Source organism: Carlito syrichta, unplaced genomic scaffold, assembly GCF_000164805.1.
Source record: "Carlito syrichta isolate Samal-C Ts95f unplaced genomic scaffold, Tarsius_syrichta-2.0.1 Scaffold311524, whole genome shotgun sequence".
NCBI lineage: Eukaryota > Metazoa > Chordata > Mammalia > Primates > Tarsiidae > Carlito > Carlito syrichta.
The window spans coordinates 130264-147176 of record NW_007255620.1 but is presented as its reverse complement, the minus strand read 5'-3'; the positions used below and the strand labels follow the sequence as shown (position 1 = coordinate 147176).

Below are 16913 nucleotides of genomic sequence, written 5' to 3'. Positions count from 1 at the left end.
GCAGAGGCACAGACAGATGTGGAAATCAATGGTTTTTATTAATTTCATAATTGGGAAATTCCATGTGAAAGTGAAAGGAGCGTGAGTCAGTAAACCAGGAATTTGGGCGCAGACTGAGGAGGAGGAGGAGGGAGTAGCAGGCAGTTGAGCTGGCAGGACCCCTGGGGTTTGCCAGCTTGCATGCCCCCTCTGGGATCCTGGAGACCGGGATTTACTCAGCTAGGAGTGAGGGTGGGTCACAGGGTCTGAGGGTGGGCCTCCAGAGGTAGGAGATGGGAGAGTTGGCAGATCCTAGCAGGACAGGAGAGGAGTCAGTGACCATGATTAGAGGGGCAAAAAGTTCAGGACGCCCTCCAGGTGCTGCCTCAGCCAGGGCTGCAGGCGGAAAAGATTAATGTGGAAGTCTCGCGGCGGCGGAACCTTGCTGCGGGGAGCCCTTTTGCGGGAGTTTTTGTCAGCAGCACCCAAACAGGGGTTGTAAAGACCCCAGCTCACCAGGCCCACCTGGAAAGGAGGAGACAAAAGAGTAGGAGGCTGCCACAGCCCTGGCTCCAAGCCCCACCTTCCCTGGTTTCCTCAAAGGCCTCCCTCATCCCCCCAGCAAGGCTGAGATCCTGGAACCCTGGTCCTGCAAGCTTTCCCCTGCTTACCTGAAAAAATCTGAATCTCCGCTCAAGGAAAACTGCTCCCCCAGATTCTCCTGCCAGCAAGGAGGGACAAGAGACAGTGTCAAGGGGCAGCGCGCTGGTGTCCTGTCATGCATGCTAGTCACAGGGACATAGGTGGAGTTTCTCTTGGCAATGCATGCATGGTGGGGGACTCACCCTTGCAGGGATTGTCATCCTCCTCAGTACCACTGCATAGGAACTGGTCTGTCACCACCTCCCTGACATCTGTCAAGTTGGGGAACATGTGTTTTTCTTGGGAGACGACCTGGATACAGCTAGTCCGCTGGAGTAGGGGTGGAGCAGGAGAGAAGAATGAATGACCCAGGAACACCTGGCAGACCAGCTAGGCCTGGGAGGAGGAGTGACCTGAGTCAGATGGAGAAAGCAGCCAGGGCTAGGGAAGGAAGAGATGTTCTGGGAGCTGCCCTGGGGAGATCCCGCCATCCTTGACCAGAGACCCTCACCTCCAACCCCATCTTGAGGTTAATGTTCAGTTTGCTCCCATTCAGGGCGACAAAATGAGCTGGAAGGCTCAGTTTGTTCAGCAGTTCACTCTCTGCAGTCAAGAGAAGGGGATGTTGGTGCTGGTTGCTTTACCCAGAATCCAAATTCCCCACCTGGGGACTGCAACCTAGTCCTTATCATAACCCTAAAACCCTGGCTTCAGCTCTCACACACTCTATGTCCCAGCACTCACCATGGTCCCGACAGGTGCTGCCTTGGGGTCTCCGCAGAGCCAGATTGGCCTCCACAGTGCAGGGAAGGCAGATGGGCCTGGGGAGAAGAGTGAGGGTGACATGGGCCTGTCCTAGGTATACCCTCCAGCACTCCACAGAGCACTCTCAGCGGCAGGGTACCCTCCCATCCCAGATGCTGGCACCTGGCATGGGTGGACATCTTCACTTTCTGGGTCAGCTTCAGCAGGGCGATGTCATCACCATAGAACTCCAGGATTCCCTGGTTCTTCTTGGCAAAGACATCAAACCCCGGAGAGATCACTGCCTTCTCAATAAGGAATTCTTTGCCCCACTTGGAGTTGGGATCCCCTGGGAATGATATAGCAGATTATGCTAGAGCAGGGATCCTGAAGGGATGGGATTTCTGGTTCAGGTTTGGGAGCCTGGTGCAGCTTCTGCCTTACCCACAGTGACCCTCCACAGGGAGCGGTCCTCAGCGTGGCGAAAGCAGTGAGCTGCTGTCAGGACCCACTGGTCGGAGATAAGGGCTCCCCGACAGGTCTCCTGGCTCTTGGGCTGTAGGGGAACAGGCGATCTTCAGAGACTGCCATGTCTCTGGCCCATGACCACATTTACCTCTGGGATCCAAACCCTGCCTCCCTTTCTTCCTGGTACCTTAATAGTGACATGCCAGGGTGTCCTCTCCTGGTCAGAGGCATTGGCTGACATATTCCCCACCCCACAGATGGTGTCTGTGAGCTTGGAGACATCTGCAGGTGTGAGGATCAAATGGGGAAGAAGACAAGTGAGGGGTACTGTGTCTGGGTTCCAATCCTGGGTCTCCCAGCTGGCTTCTCAGCATCCTCCCTGCTCCAGGGAAGGCCCACTTACCCAGCATGTGCTCAAAGACCTGATGCAGAGCCCCTGTGTCCTGCAGAATGAAGGCATGTCTCTCACCATCCTTCTTGGACCCCAACTCGTTCAGTTCTCGCCAGTCCACATCCAGCTTGCCCACCCCGATGGCATAGATATCTGATGGGGAGGAGGGAAATCACCAGAATTTGTGTCCGAGGGACTACCCATGAGGCAGCAGGCTGTCATTTGGAACTCACTAGCTCCAACAAAGGCCCATATGAGCTGGAGCCCTGCCTCCCTTCTCCATCTACCCTCATTTCCTGACACTCCCTGCCCTTTACTCTTCTCCAGTACTCAGCATCCATGAAGTTCCTCAAATCCACAGACATACTCTCACTTCAGGCCCTTTGCATCAGCTATGCCTCTGTTAGGCTCACTCAACCCCCAGACTTCTACCTAGCGCACTTGTTTATCTTTTTTAAGTCTTGACTGAAATGTCACCCTCTCAGTGAGACTTTCCCTAGCCTCCCTTCCTAAAACTGCAGTGCCCAGACATTTTCAACTGTAGTGCCCAGACCGAAGCAGTTACAGTGGGAGCTAGACAATTATTATGCCCACTGTGTTTTGACTATTTTCCTTTGTTTTCCTGCTTCTTGTTAATAAAGGCTTTTTGAGTATTTAACCCTAGCCCAGTGATGCTAAGAAAGAAGAGGTTTGAGTTTTGTCTTCTTTAGGCCAGAGTTTTGTTTATTTGTTTGTTTGTTAATTTTTTTTTTTTTTTTTTTTGGAGTAGGCATCTCACTCTGTCACCCAGGCTGGAGTGCAGTGGCACACTCATGACCACCGCAGCCTCGACCTACTGGGCTTAGCTGATCTTCCATCTCAGCCTTCCAAGTAGCTGGAACTACAGCTATCACACCTGGCTGATTTTTTAATTTATTGTAGAGACTAGGTCTTGCCATGTTGTTCAGGCTTGTCTCAAACCCCTGAGCTCAGGCAATCCTTTCACCTTGGCCTCCCAAAGTACTGGGATTACAGGCATGAGCCACTGCGCCTGGCCGAGGCCAGAGTTTAAGAGGAATCAGCTTACTCCTGGGGGGCAGGTGGGGTAGAGCATCATGAATGGAAAGGAGAGGACCCAAGGGGAAGGTGAAATTTAGGGGCTCAAAACCATCTGCCCTCCCCATCTGAGCATCTCTCTGAAATTCTTTTCAGAGGTCAGTGCAATTTGTGTTTAGTCTTAACCTGAAAAATTGTTCCTTTAGAGGCTGCAACTGCTGAAGTCTTAGTTAGCTACCTATGCTAAGGGAAGAGTAAACACAAGGGACATTCCCTACATGGAATCGCAGCCCCTTCTTCCTGGAAAGCTTCCTGAAACATGAGCTGGTCATGATGATGATGACCAACGATGGACGGTGATGGTGGTGTTGTGGCTAACATATACTGAGCATTTCTCTATGCCAAGCACTGTTTGTCTGAACATCTTCCCCTGTCAGCCTATGCGGTAAGTCCTACTAATATTCTCTTTAACAGATGAAGAAATTACCATGGCTACATCAAAAATGAAACCAAGTCGGGCTTGGTGGCTCAGCCTGTAATCCCAGCACTTTGGGAGGCTGAGGTGAGTGGATTGCCTGAGCCCGCGGGTTCGTGACCCACCTGGGCAACTTGGCGAGACCTCATCTCTACAATAAATCAAAAATTAGCCGGGCATGGTAGGGTGTGCCTGTAGTTCCAACTACTTGGAAGGCTGAGGTGGAAGGATCGACGGAGCCCAGCAGGTCGAGGCTGCGGTGACCAGGAGCGGCCACTGCACTCCAGTCTGGGCGACTGAGTGAGACTCCAACTCAAAAAGAGAAAAAGAAAAAGAAATGAAACCAAGGTTCTCTATCCAAGACCCATGGTTAAAAAAAAAAATGTTTTAATAAGAATAAATTTAAAATTTTTGAAAAGGAAGATGAAACCCAGGTGGAGACCATGGGCAGTCTGATTCCAGACTCTTCAATATGACACTCAGCTGTCTTTATACAGAATAACAGAAATAAAACTATGTGATTCTGCACAAGGGCCAAGGTGCTGGGACTCCTGGCTGGGAACCCCATACCCCTCTGCAGAGGCAGCACAGATAGGGTGGAGGGATTGGAGGCTCACCCAGATAGTCATTTCTCTTCTGGTTAATGTTCACGATCTCTCTGATGTTGTCAACAGCTGTCTTGGGAGAGCCACCCATATTGGACTTTCCTAGAATAGAGAGGGCAAAGAATCTTGATGGAGAGTGGGAAAGTATTCAGTCTGGGAATCTCAGCACTTTCACTGCCTATATGAGTTTCAAAAAATACTTTTTGTTGAAATTTTCTACATTCCAGGCACTGGGCCAGGACCTTCATAGCCTTTATCTCATTTGATTATCATTAAACCCTAAGAAGTGTGGGTTTAAAAAAAAACTCATTTTTTAAACATCTCTACCAATGGAAGTTATCCTCATTTAATAGACTAGATCAGAGTCCTGTAAGGACTCTGTAGCTTGGACAAAACAAAGAGGCACACGATGAGGCCAGATCTACCACAGACTGTTTCTTCCATTCGAGCCCCTTGACATTCCTGCTGAAGAGCCACATTTCCTCATCCATCTCTAGGTCACCTCCCAGATAGTAACAAGAGCTAACACGTTCTAATCACAAAACACATTTACAGGCCTGGCATGGTGGCTTACGCCTGTAATCCCAGTGCTTTGGGAGGCCAAGGCAGGAGAATTCCTTGAGCCCAGGAGTTCAAGACCAGCCTGGGCAACATAGTGAGACTTGTCTCTACAAATAATTAAAGAATGTTTTTAATTTTTAAAAAAGACACTTTAACACAAACTACTAAATTGGTTTCCATAAAAATTGTGTAAAAAAAGGAGGGCAGGCCGGGTGCAGGGGCTCACACCTATAATCCCAGCACTCTGGGAGGCCAAGGTGAGAGGATTGCCTGAGTCCATGGGTTCAAATCAAGATCAGTCTGGGCAAGTTGGCGAGACCTCATCTCTACAATAAATAAAAAAAATTAGCCAGATGTGGTGGTACGTGCCTGTAGTCCAGCTACTTGGAAGGCTGAGGCGGAAGGATCGCCTAAACCCAGCAGGTCGAGGCTGCGGTGGCTGTGAACATGCCACTGCACTCCAGCCTGGGTGACAGAGTGAGACTCCAACTCAAAAAAAAAATGGAGGGCAGCCGTCATTATCACCATTGCTGTCGCTGTGGTTACCATCATCATCATCATGATTTCTGTTACAGACAAGAAACTGGGACCCAAAGTGACAGGGGGAGAACTAGAATGCAGGTCTTCTTATTTCCTAATAGTTCTCCTTCCATTGTTCCAGACCCACTAACAGAGATGATGGTACCCACCATCCGTCAGAAGGATAATGGCGTGTCGGATTTCCAGCCAGGCCATCGTTTCCATGCCGAGGCGTTCCATTTGGTTACTCATCATGATATAGACACAGTTTAGGGCCTCGTAGGTGTTGGTCCCCGTTCCATTTTCATGATCTGGAATATGCCAAAAGGAAAAACTCTCTTAGAAAATTCCCACCTGGCAGGGCACGGTGGCTCATGCCTGTAATCCCAGCACTTTGGGAGGCAGAGGCGAGAGGATTGCCTGAGTCTGGGGATTCGAGACCAGCCTGGGCAACTTGACGAGACCTCATCCCTAACAATAAATCAAAAAATTAGCCGGTGTTAAGTGAGTGCAGTGGCTCACACCTGTAATCCCAGCACTTTGGGAGATGGAGGCGAGAGGATTACCTGAGTCCAGGGGTTCAAGTCCAGCCTAGGCAACTTGGTAAGACCTCATCTCTACAATAAATAAAAAAATTAGCTAGGTGTGGTGGCGCATGTGCCTGCGGTTCCATCTACTTGGAAGGCTGAGGCAGAAGATAGGCTGAGGTGAAAGGATCACCTGAGCCCAGCAGGTCGAGGTTGTAGTGGCTGTGAGTATGCCACTGCACTCCAGTGTGGGTGACAGAGTGAGACTCCAACTCAAAAAAAAAAAAAGAGGCCAAGCGCAATGGCTCACGCCTATAATCCCAGCACTTTGGGAGGCCGAGGTGAGAGGATTGCCTGAGCCCACGGGTTCGAGACTAGCCTGGGCAACATAGTGAGCCCTCATCTCCACAATAAATCAAAAAAATTAGCTGAGTGTGGTGGCATGTGCCTGTAGTTCCAGCTACTTAGAAGGTTGAGGTGGAAGGATCAGCTAAGCCCTGTAGGTCGAGGCTGCGGTGGCCATGAGTGTGTCACTGCACTCCATCCTGGGCAACAGAGTAAGGCTCCGACTCAAAAAAACCCCATAACTTCCCACTTACCACATTGGGGTAGGGAATCACTCTATTCCCCCAACCACTGGAGATGCGATTTATCCATTGTTTTGATAAAAGACCTTTGCTATGCAGATAGAGATTTGTCACCATTGCCTGTTCAGGTACTGAAAGCCTTTCCACCTTAGAAATTCTCTTTGCGACCAGGGCTCAGTGGCTCAGCCTGTAATCCCAGCACTTCGGGAGCCCAAGGCAAGTGAATTGTCTGAGCCCGTGGGTTCGAGACCAGCCTGGGCTACTTGACAAGACCTCATCTCTACAATAAATCAAAAATTAGCCGGGTGTGGTAGCGCGCGCCTGTAGTTCCAGCTACTTGGAAGGCTGAGGCGGAAGGATCGCCGGAACCCAGCAGGTCGAGGCTGCGGTGGCCAGGAGTGTGCCACTGCACTCCAGTCTGGGTGACAGAGAGACTCTAACTCAAAAAAAAAAAAAAGAAATTTTCTTTGCATAACCCCAATCCAAGACCACTCTGAGGTCCCAAGATTCAAAAATGAGGTTTCCAAAAACGAGTTGCTTCAGGTCACCTGCCACCCAGGTAGTGAGCACCATGTACAGGTAAAAAAATGACATAGGGAGACCGCAGTGTGAATCCACAAAAACCAGACCATCTGGAAGAAGCTGAAGACCTACTCAGTGCATTTGGACTGACAGCATGTTACAGTGGGCTCCCCACTATGACCTGGACTTAGAAGCTACCCTGGAGCCCTAGAACTCAAGTACCACCAAGAGGCCTCACTCTCTCTCTCTAACTTGTCCAAAATCTGTCTGCAGGCCCCAAGAGAGTCCATCCTCTCCCCTCTCATCACCCTCATGACATCTATACCTTTATAGTTGGCATTGTCTAGAATGTTGATCACTTCAGTCACATCACGGGAATTGTCATCCAAGACAGACATGAGGACTTTGGGCTTTGAGGCAAAGGTGATGATGGCAACACTGACGTTGATCTCAAAGCTGAAGATCTGTGCAGGCCAAGTGAGAGGCAGTGTGAGAGCTCTGAAACCAAAGGGGAGATGGCAAGAGCAAGCAAAGGGCCCTTTAAGGAGACAGAAAGTTAGCCGGACGCAGTGGCTCACGCCTATAATCCCAGCACTTTGAGAGGTTGAGGTGAGAGGATTGCCTGAGCCCACAGGTTTGAGACCAGTCTGGGCAACTTGGCAAGACCTCATCTCTACAATAAATCAAAAAATTAGCATGCCTGTAGTGCCAGCTACTTGGAAGGCTGAGACAGAAGGATCGTCTGAGCCCAGCAGGTCAAGACTGTGGTGGCCGTGAGCATGCTACTGCCCTCCAGCCTGAGCAACAGAGTGAGACTCCAATTCCAAAAAAAAAAAAGGAGGCAGAAAGCCTAGACCAAGACGAATAGAGGCAAGGGCCATGGGGAGACACTAGGAAATGGCTGCTTAGAAGAAGCCAGGGAAGCAACATTTGTTGACATCTTTTATCTTTGAAAGGTTCCCTCCTCATTTAAACCTCATACCAATCCTGTGAGAGACTGTGATGATCCCAGTTTTAAAGGTAAGGAAATTGTGATTGCCTGAACCCAGAAGGTTGAGGCTGCGGTGAACTGTGACCATGCCACTGCACTCCAGCCTGGACAAGTGAACCCCCACTTAAAAAACAACAAGCTGGGTGCAGTGGCTCACACCTGTAATTGCAGTACTTTGGGAGGCAGAGGTGAGAGGATTCCATGAGCCCACAGGTTCAAGACCAGCCTGGGCAACATGGCAAGACCTCTTCTGTACAATAAATCAAAAAATTAGCTGGGCATGGTAACGCATGTCTGTAGTTCCAGCTACTTGGAAGGCTAAGACAGAAGGATTGCCTGAGCCCAGGAGGTTGAGGCTGCGGTGGCCACAAGCGTGCTACTGCACTCCAGCCTGGGCGTCAGAGTGAGAATCTGACTCAAATATAAATAAATAAATAAATAAGAAAATTAAATTAAATAAAATATGGCTGGGAGGAAAAATATTGCTGGGAGTTATTGTGAAAAGCATGATTATAAAACAAAGCGCCAATAAGGACCCTCAGCCAGTGGTTTCCAAATTATTCTGTTTGTGTATCCTGTTATAAAAACATGTGGGCACATGTCCTGATAGAGGATTATGGGCTATAAATTATAGAAGTCAGCTTGGCATGGTGACTCATGCCTGTAATCCCAGCACTTTGGGAGGTGTAGACAAGAGGATTGCCTGAGCTCAGGGGTTCGTGACCAGCCTGGGCAACTTGATGAGACCTCGTCTCTACAATAAATCAAAAAATTAGCTGTGCATGGTAGCACGCGCCTATAGTTCCAGCTACTTGGAAAGCTGAGGCAGAAGTATTACCTGAGCCCAGCAGATGGAGGCTGTGGTGGCCGTGAGCATGCCACTGCACTCCAGCCTGGGGGACAGTGAGAGTCTGACTCAAAAAAAAAAAAAATTATGGAAGTCTGTCACTATTCAAATATATCCTGCACATTGTAAAGCCTACACAAAACATTGAAGCATTTAAAGGTAGTTATTAAGGTCGAGATGAGAGGATTGCCTGAGCCCATAGGTTCAAGACCTCATCTCTACAATAACTTGGCAAGACCTCATCTCTACAATAAATCAAAAAAATTAACCAGATGAGATGGCGCATGCCTGTAGTTCCAGCTACTTAGAAGACTGAAGCAGAAGGATCCCCTGAGCCCAGCAGGTCGAGGCTGCAGTGGCTATGAGTGTGCTACTGCACTCCAGCTTAGGAGACAGAGTGAGACTCTAACTCAAAAAAAGGCAGTTATTAAATATTAAATTATTAATTTAGCCAGGTGCAGTGTCTCATGCCTATAATCCCAGCACTTTGGGAGACGGAGGTGAGAGGATTGCCTGAGCCCACGGGTTCGAGACCAGCCTGGGCAACTTGGTGAGACTTCATCTCTACAATAAGTCAAAAAAATTAGCCAAGTATGGTGGCAGGTGCCTGTAGTTCCAGCTACTTGGAAGGCTGAGGCGGAAGGATCATCTGAGCCCTGCAGGTAGAGGCTGCTGTGGCCATGAGCATTCCATTGCACTCCAATCTGGGTGACAGAGTGAGACTACAACTCAAAACAATAAAAAATAAATTATTAATTTGATTTAAATTATTCAACAAGGGCACCAGTATTTTTCTGCCACATTCTCACAGGTTATCTCAATACCCCTCTGTAAAGATCACTGTTCTAGATGATGAAATCCTAGAAAGGAAGACCTTGGCCTTGTTCATCTTAGTGTCCCCCAGTCACCAGCACAGTGTCCCAACTATTATTGTGGAATAAAAATTACAATCATATAATTTGAATTCATGATTTCTGCCTGGCATAATATAATCTGAGAAGACTTCTGGGCTGTGAGTGGGACTCTGAAGAAGGGAAGGAGAAAGAGAGTGTGTGCAGGAAGGCCTTCTCTGCATGTAGATTCTTGATTCCTGACCCTGTCCAACATGAGGGAGGCACTATTCTTGAAGACACGAAAGTTGTCTTCCGACACGCTCTGAGAGGCATCCAGGAGCAGATAGAGGTTCAGGTGACCAGAGCGCTGGATGTGGATTTTACGGCCCAGGTTTTCTGGAGAAGCATGGAAAGAGAAGAATCAGATCCCCACTTCCTTCCTGCCAAGGGAGTCCGGCCTTTCTGCCTCCTTTTGAGTCACTGAGCCCACCCAGGCTCCCTGGATTCTAGGAAGCTCACTCCCTCCCATGCTCCAGCCCAGACCCAGCTCCCAGCTGTCCCTGCCTCAAACACTCACCCTTCTTCTTCTGGGTGGGATTGGTAGCCTCAAGCAGATGGGAAAAGGAGGCTCCCAGTGCAGGGGCCACATCCTCAGGGAAGTCATAAGAGTAGGGCTCTGTGGGAAGAGCCACACCGGGGTCAGCCAGAGCGGAAGTTGGGGGTGCCCAGTCTCAGAAGGGCAGTCCAGCTACTCACGGCGGCAGATGGGCTCTGTCCCACTCCAGACCCCATTGGCCTGGCATTCCCGCTCCGCAGAGCCCGTGAGCACCAGATTCGAGGAGCAGCGGTACCTGACCTTATCCCCAAGGCCGAAGCGGGAGCCTGTCCGCACCACACCCACTGAAATGCCTGGGTTGGGGCAGTGACCAGCTGCAAGTAAACAAAGGAAGACAGGTGAGTAGCCTCCTCCTGTCAGGCTCTTCCTCCTCTCTAGACCCTCAGAGCCTCCAAGGGTTCCTTGGTCTCCCCCTTGGGTGACACCGGAACTGTGCTTCCCATGGGTGTGGATGGAGAACCTTGAGGAGGGCAAAGCATTCAGAACCCAGTTGCCAGCTGAAGCTTCCCAGTCTCAGCTCAGGAACTCACCCTGTGTATGTCCCAGAGCCCCAGGGAAGATGTTGGCTGAAGAGCCCTACACCTCCAAAAAGAATATCTGCATTTCATAAACCACAAGAAGGCATCACCACACACCCTCCAGAATGGCTAACACTAAAATAACAGGTAATTTCAAGTATTGGAGAGGATGTAGAATGACCTGAACTCTGTTATCTTGCTAGCATGTCCATGGGTGAGGTTGTTTGTCAGCCTCTACTACAGCTAAGCATATGCCAGCCTGACTGACAATTTCACATTTAGATCATTTACTCAAGAAAAACAAATGCATATGTGCACCAAAATTCACATGCTAGAATGTTCGTAGAGCTTTACTTAAGCATCCCTAAACTGGAACTAACCCAAACACCCATCAACTGGAGACTGGATAAATACATTGTAATATAGTCATAGAATGAAATGCTATACCACAATAAACAAGAACAAACTACACACAACAACATAGGTGCATCTCACAGGCAGATTGTTGAACAAGGAAGCCAGATGTGAAGACCACATCTTGTAGGATTCCATTTGTGTGCTGTGTAATAACAAGCTAAACTAACCTTTGGAGACAAGCCAGAAGGATGGTTGTCTTGTGGGAGAGGACACAAGGGAGCCTCCTACAGCAATGGATGTGTGCTCAGTCTTGAATGGTGATTACACAGGTGGATACATGTGTAAAAACTTGTCAAGCTGAGTACTTAAGATGTGTACATTTTACTATAGGTAGATTATACCTCAATTTTAAAATAAATAGGCTGGGTACAGTGGCTCACACCTGTAATCCCAGCACTTTGAAAGGCAGAGTTGAGAGGATTTCAGGGATTCAAGACCAGCCTGAGCAACATGGTGAGACCTTGCCTCTACAATAAATCAAAAAATTAGCTAGACATGATGGCGCATGCCTGTGGTTCCTGCTACTTATAAGGCTGAGGTGGAAGGATCACCTGAGCCTAGCAGGTTGAGGCTGTAGTGGCCATGAGCAAGCCACTGCACTACAGCCTGGGCAACAGTGAGACTAAGACTCAAAAATTAAAATTAAAATTAAATTAAATAGGCCGGGCTCGGTCGCTCAGCCTGTAATCCTGCACTTTGGGAGGTTGAGGTGAGTGAATTGCCTGAGCCTGCGAGTTTGAGACCTGCCTAGGCAACTTGGCGAGACCTCATCTCTACAAAAAATCAAAAAAATTAGCTAGGCGTGGTAGCAAGCGCCCGTAGTTCCAGCTACTTGGAAGGCTGAGGCAGAAGGATTGCCGGAGCCCAGCAGGTCGAGGCTGCAGTGGCCGGGAGTGGCCACTGCATTCCAGTCTGGGCGACTGAGTGAGACTCCAACCCCCCCCAAAAAAATTAAATTAAATAAATAACAGTTATGTTTAAATAAATGAGTATTTGACAAAGACTCAAGGGTATGAGTGGGAAGCCATCAGGTGGTCCACTGGGAGAGGGGATGGTCCTGCCATTTTGTAGACTCTGTGTCTTTGGTATTGTGTGCTCAGAACTATGATTCAAGAAGCTGCCCAAACCCACAGTCATTCTGGGAGCCTCACTTCTGCTAGGCAGAGTCCCTCACCATTCACAAGGACACTAATAACCATGATGAACGTGTATGTGGCCAGGTGCAATAGTGCATGCCTATAGTCCCAGCTACTCAGGAGGCTGAAACAGGAGGACCACTTGAGCCCAGGAGTTTGAGGCCAGCTTGGGCAACATACTGAGACCCCATCTCAAACAAACAAACAAACAAAAAATTGTATGTGGCATTTATCAGATTCCAGGAACTGTTCTAGATGCTTACTAATATTAACTCATTTAATCCAGATGGCAATCCTGTAAGATCAGCACTCCTACTATGCCCATTTCACAGATGTAAAAACAGAGGCACAGAGAGGTTGAATAACCTGCCCAAAGGCTGTCAAAGTCAGAGCCGGACTTGGAACTCAAATCTGCAAAGTACTTAAACACAGTACTCAACCCTCTCCCACCATATCTTCCCTGCAATAATCCGTGAGGCCTGAATAGCATTCAGGTATTTAGAAAAGAGCAGGGCTGGGTGCGGTGTCTCAAACCTGTAATCCCAGCACTTTGGGAGGCAGAGGCAAAAAAATTTCCTGAACTCAGGGGTTTGAGACCAGCCTGAGCAACATGGTGGGACCTCATATCTACAATAACAATTGAACTCTACAATAAAATTGCACCTGAGCCCAGCAGGTCGAAGTTGCAGTGGCCATGAGCATGCCACTGCATTCCAATCTGGGTTGACTCAAAAAAGTAAAAAGAAAGAAAGGAAAGCTGGACAGTGTGTATGTACCCTTTATGTTGGAACTGAAGTTTAGCACCAACAGCCTGGGGCCAGGGCCCCTGCAGACTGGTGACATATAACCTATAGTCCTCCATTTACCAAAACCCAGGAATATTATTGTGGCACAGGGAACAATAGGCCCCTGTCCCCACAGAGGTTCACTGGGCACACATTTGGCTCCAGGGTTCCCCAGGAGTCCCCAGCCCCACGCAGTTCATCTGTAACTCACCCCCATTGTCACACACGGCTGTTTCTCCATCCCACATGCCATTGGGGCGACACTGCCGCACTGGCGAGCCCCGTAACATGAAACCATCCTCACACTCAAAGCTCAGGTTGCCACCCACGGGGTGGGATCCCAGCCGTGGGGTGTAAATGCCGTTCTCAAAGGAAACAGGGGCTGGACATCGAACAGCTGGAGAGAGAGCAGGGCAGAGTTTGAGAGATATAGGGAAAGATAGATCACACCTGGGCTGGGCACTCAGCAGGTGATATTCTGCTGGGATGCATGGGAATGGCCAGCTGGTTGTTAAAACACCTAAGTATTGACTTGCATCATATAAAACTGCTGGTTTTGGTCACTGGTCAAGTATTGGAAAATTTTCACAAACTAATTGATTGATAAATAAGCACTTTTCCCGAGGGTCATGGCCACCCCCTCCCCTGGGATCTTCGGATGTCCAGAGAACTCTAGAACAATTCAGCATCCATTCCTTTTATTTTTTTAAAGCAGGATTTATTGAGACAACAATAAAGCTCCCACTGTGGGAGGGGACCTGAGGGGATTGCCCCAGCATCCATTCTTAATGCCTTGCAGTCAACTTTACATAAAAAATCATCCCTGGCTTTACTACCCCACAGTCTCCATAAAGCCTGCCTCCAACTCCTTGCTACAATAATTGACATTTTCTGGATATCTAGAAGGGCCTTCTTCAAAAGCAGCTTTGCTAACCCTCCCACACCATCCAGTCAGGTTAAGCCCCACCCAGAACAACTCCTAAACAGAACTTCTAGGTGGCCCCTAGCAGGATGCCCTGAGCATGGCCTGTGGGGAGCCTCACATTTACAGACTGCCTTAGTCAGCCGAATGGCCTTTGGGGTCTGCCACTGTCCGTTGCTCTTGCACAGCCGCGATGCTGGAGATGGGTACTGGCCCTGAGGGCAGGAGTAGGTGAGGAGACTCCCAGGCGCCCAGCCGTTGCTGAGCGTGAAAGTGCCACCAGAGATGTTCACATTCGGAGGGCAGGAGGGAGTGGAGGCTGCCAGGCCTGAGGGTGTGAGAACACAGAGACAACAACAGGGAAAAGAAGGCAGGCACAGTTGAGAAAAGGAAAGCAAAAGAGACTGTCCATTTCACATGTAGGTGCTCCACCTGGTAGCACTGGCCTTGCCCCAGGACCCTGACATCCCCCCTCCCCCTGCCTCCTACCTGGGTACAGGGACAGCAGGCAAAGGAGAAACATTAGGTCCATGGTGTCTTCCCTAGGGCCTGGGAGAGGCAGACTGCCACGGGAGGGAAAAGGTCATCTGACTTCCCGAAAACCAAAGCTGGCTCAGCAGCTGCTTCATTCGTTGCCAGAGAAGGGAAACTAGGGAGTGGCAAGGAGGATGGTCTCTTGTTAGGAAAAAAATTAGCAGAGCTGGGGACTGAGCTGGGGGGGCGGGGCGAAACCTTTGCCCTGTCTGCCTAATACCAATATATCTATAATGACAATAGATCTTCCCCACAGGCTCTCTGTGCTGTTCCCAAACTCCACCCACAATACATGTGCATGTGCACATACACACACTCGCAGGCTAACACACACACAGGTACACACGTGCTCACATGCATACACACGTGTGCATTCATGCACACTTGCTCTTGCATGCATATTCTGAAGCACACAAACCCATTCAAAGCATTGCAGAACACTTTATTTCAGTAAAGTTTTAGTTTTCTTTTGGGTTTTGCCCAGTGGGCTGTACTTTCTGAAGCCTAAAAAGTGGGTTCTTTAACATAAACTTCCAAGGGATTGAGACTAATTTTCTTAAAACTTTTTAATAAAAAGGAAGGTTCACAGTCCTTTTCCTTCTTTCAATCTTTCCCCAGAGAGAATCTAAGGATCAAAATGAAACCAACACTTAGTTTTGGAGATAGGGAAAATGATTATAATGTTTTAATGGAAAGTCCAGTAGATAAAATTCCCAATTTACAAAATACATTAACTAGGGGTCGGTTACATGAGGAATAAAAGTTTTAGTGTTTGCAATGTGCCTTTAAATTATAACCTATATTTGTATGAAATACAAGAGGTAAAGAAACTTTAAGCTGCCAGGCACAGTGGCTCATGCCTGTAACCCTAACACTTTGGGAGGCTGAGGTGAGAGGATTGCCTGAGCCCAGGGGTTTGAGACCAGCCTGGACAACTTGGAGTGACTTCATCTCTATAATAAATAAATAAAAATTAGCTGGGCATGGTAACGCATGCCTGTAGTTCCAGCTACTTGGAAGGCTGAGGTGGAAGGATCACCTGAGCCCAGCAGGTTGAGGCTGCGATGGCTGTGAGGGTGCCACTGCACTCCAACCTGGGCAACAGAGTGAGACTCCAACTCAAATAAATAAATATCAGTTTAAAAAAACAAATAAACTTTAAGCTAGTGTGTTAGTCTCCCCAACCCACAGAAATCTCTTTAATATCTTGTTGAAGCCGGGCTCGGTGGCTCAGCATGTAATCCCGTGCTTTGGGGGGCTGAGGTGAGTGGATTGCCTGAACCCACGGGTTCGAGACCCGCTTGGGCAACTTGGTGAGACCTCATCTCTACAATAAATCAAAAAATTAACCGAGCGTGGTAGCGTGCCTGTAATTCCGGCTGCTTGGAAGGCTGAGGCGGAAGGATCACCAGAGCCCAGCAGGTTGAGGCTGCAGTGGCCAGGAGCGGTCACTGCACTCCAGTCTGAGCGACAGAGTGAGACTCCAACTCAAAAAAATAAATAAATAAATACCTTGTTGAACAATGTGGGGTATAAATAAATAATATAAAACAAAAATGAAGATGAACCCTCTCTGAAGTGATCACTTAAGCTTGCAAAAACTCTTTTGATTTACAAATAACTTTATTTTTGAGTTGGGGTTCTCACTCTGTTGCCTAGACTGGAGGACAGTGGCACAATAGCAGCTCACTATAGCCTCAGACTCCTGGGTTCAAGCAATCCTCCCTCCTCAGTCTCCTGAACATCTGGAACTACAGGCACGTGCCACCATGATCGGTTATTTTTTTTATTTTTTGCTTTTTTGTAGAGACAAGGTCCGCTATGTTGCTCAGGCTGGTCTCAAACTCCTGAGCTCAAGCAACCCTCCCACCTTGGCCTCCCAAAGTGCTGGGATTACAGGTGTGAGCCACCACATCTGACAAGATTTACAAATAACTTAATGGAAACAAATATACACCAAGCAGGGCTCCCCTTGGACAGGACTGAATGCATGAAGACCAGGTCACCCTGGTGTTGGGGGTTCCAAAGCTGCTGCTGTGGCAGAGCTACTGGCGCCTCCTTCACCCTCAAGTATCTGTTCTTCCTCTCTCCATGGTAAGAGATGTTTAGGGGGACATCCAGTCACCCAGCTCTGGGGCTGAAGATGCCAAATCTTTTTTCCCCTCTGTGCTTCCCAGTAACTTTGCAGTAGAACACCCTGGGTGAGGGTGACCTTAGCTTTTCTATTTCTTGCGTCGTTCAAAATTCTGGCAATTGCAA

The 16913-nt window shown here is 48.7% G+C and overlaps 1 protein-coding gene across 2 annotated transcripts; it reads right to left on the bottom strand.

Moving 5' to 3' along the window:
• Positions 1 to 15: 15 nt before the first annotated feature.
• C2 (complement C2) lies at positions 16 to 14934 on the bottom strand. 2 transcript variants are annotated; one of them, XM_008068756.2, is made up of 18 exons: positions 14610 to 14934; positions 14242 to 14448; positions 13410 to 13595; positions 10483 to 10656; positions 10304 to 10402; positions 9989 to 10122; positions 7381 to 7519; positions 5590 to 5730; positions 4352 to 4441; positions 2237 to 2377; positions 2021 to 2115; positions 1810 to 1921; positions 1549 to 1714; positions 1366 to 1442; positions 1133 to 1224; positions 825 to 951; positions 651 to 700; positions 18 to 504 (listed from the first exon to the last, which is right to left on the bottom strand). In XM_008068756.2, exons 1-18 carry the CDS (start codon positions 14650 to 14652, stop codon positions 325 to 327), a joined length of 2253 nt encoding a protein of 750 aa, XP_008066947.1. In that variant the 5' UTR covers positions 14653 to 14934; the 3' UTR covers positions 18 to 324. The 2 variants fall into 2 exon arrangements, with proteins under 2 accessions (XP_008066948.1, XP_008066947.1); XM_008068757.1 differs by lacking the exons at positions 13410 to 13595; positions 14242 to 14448 and having other exon boundaries at positions 16 to 504.
• Positions 14935 to 16913: the final 1979 nt, after the last annotated feature.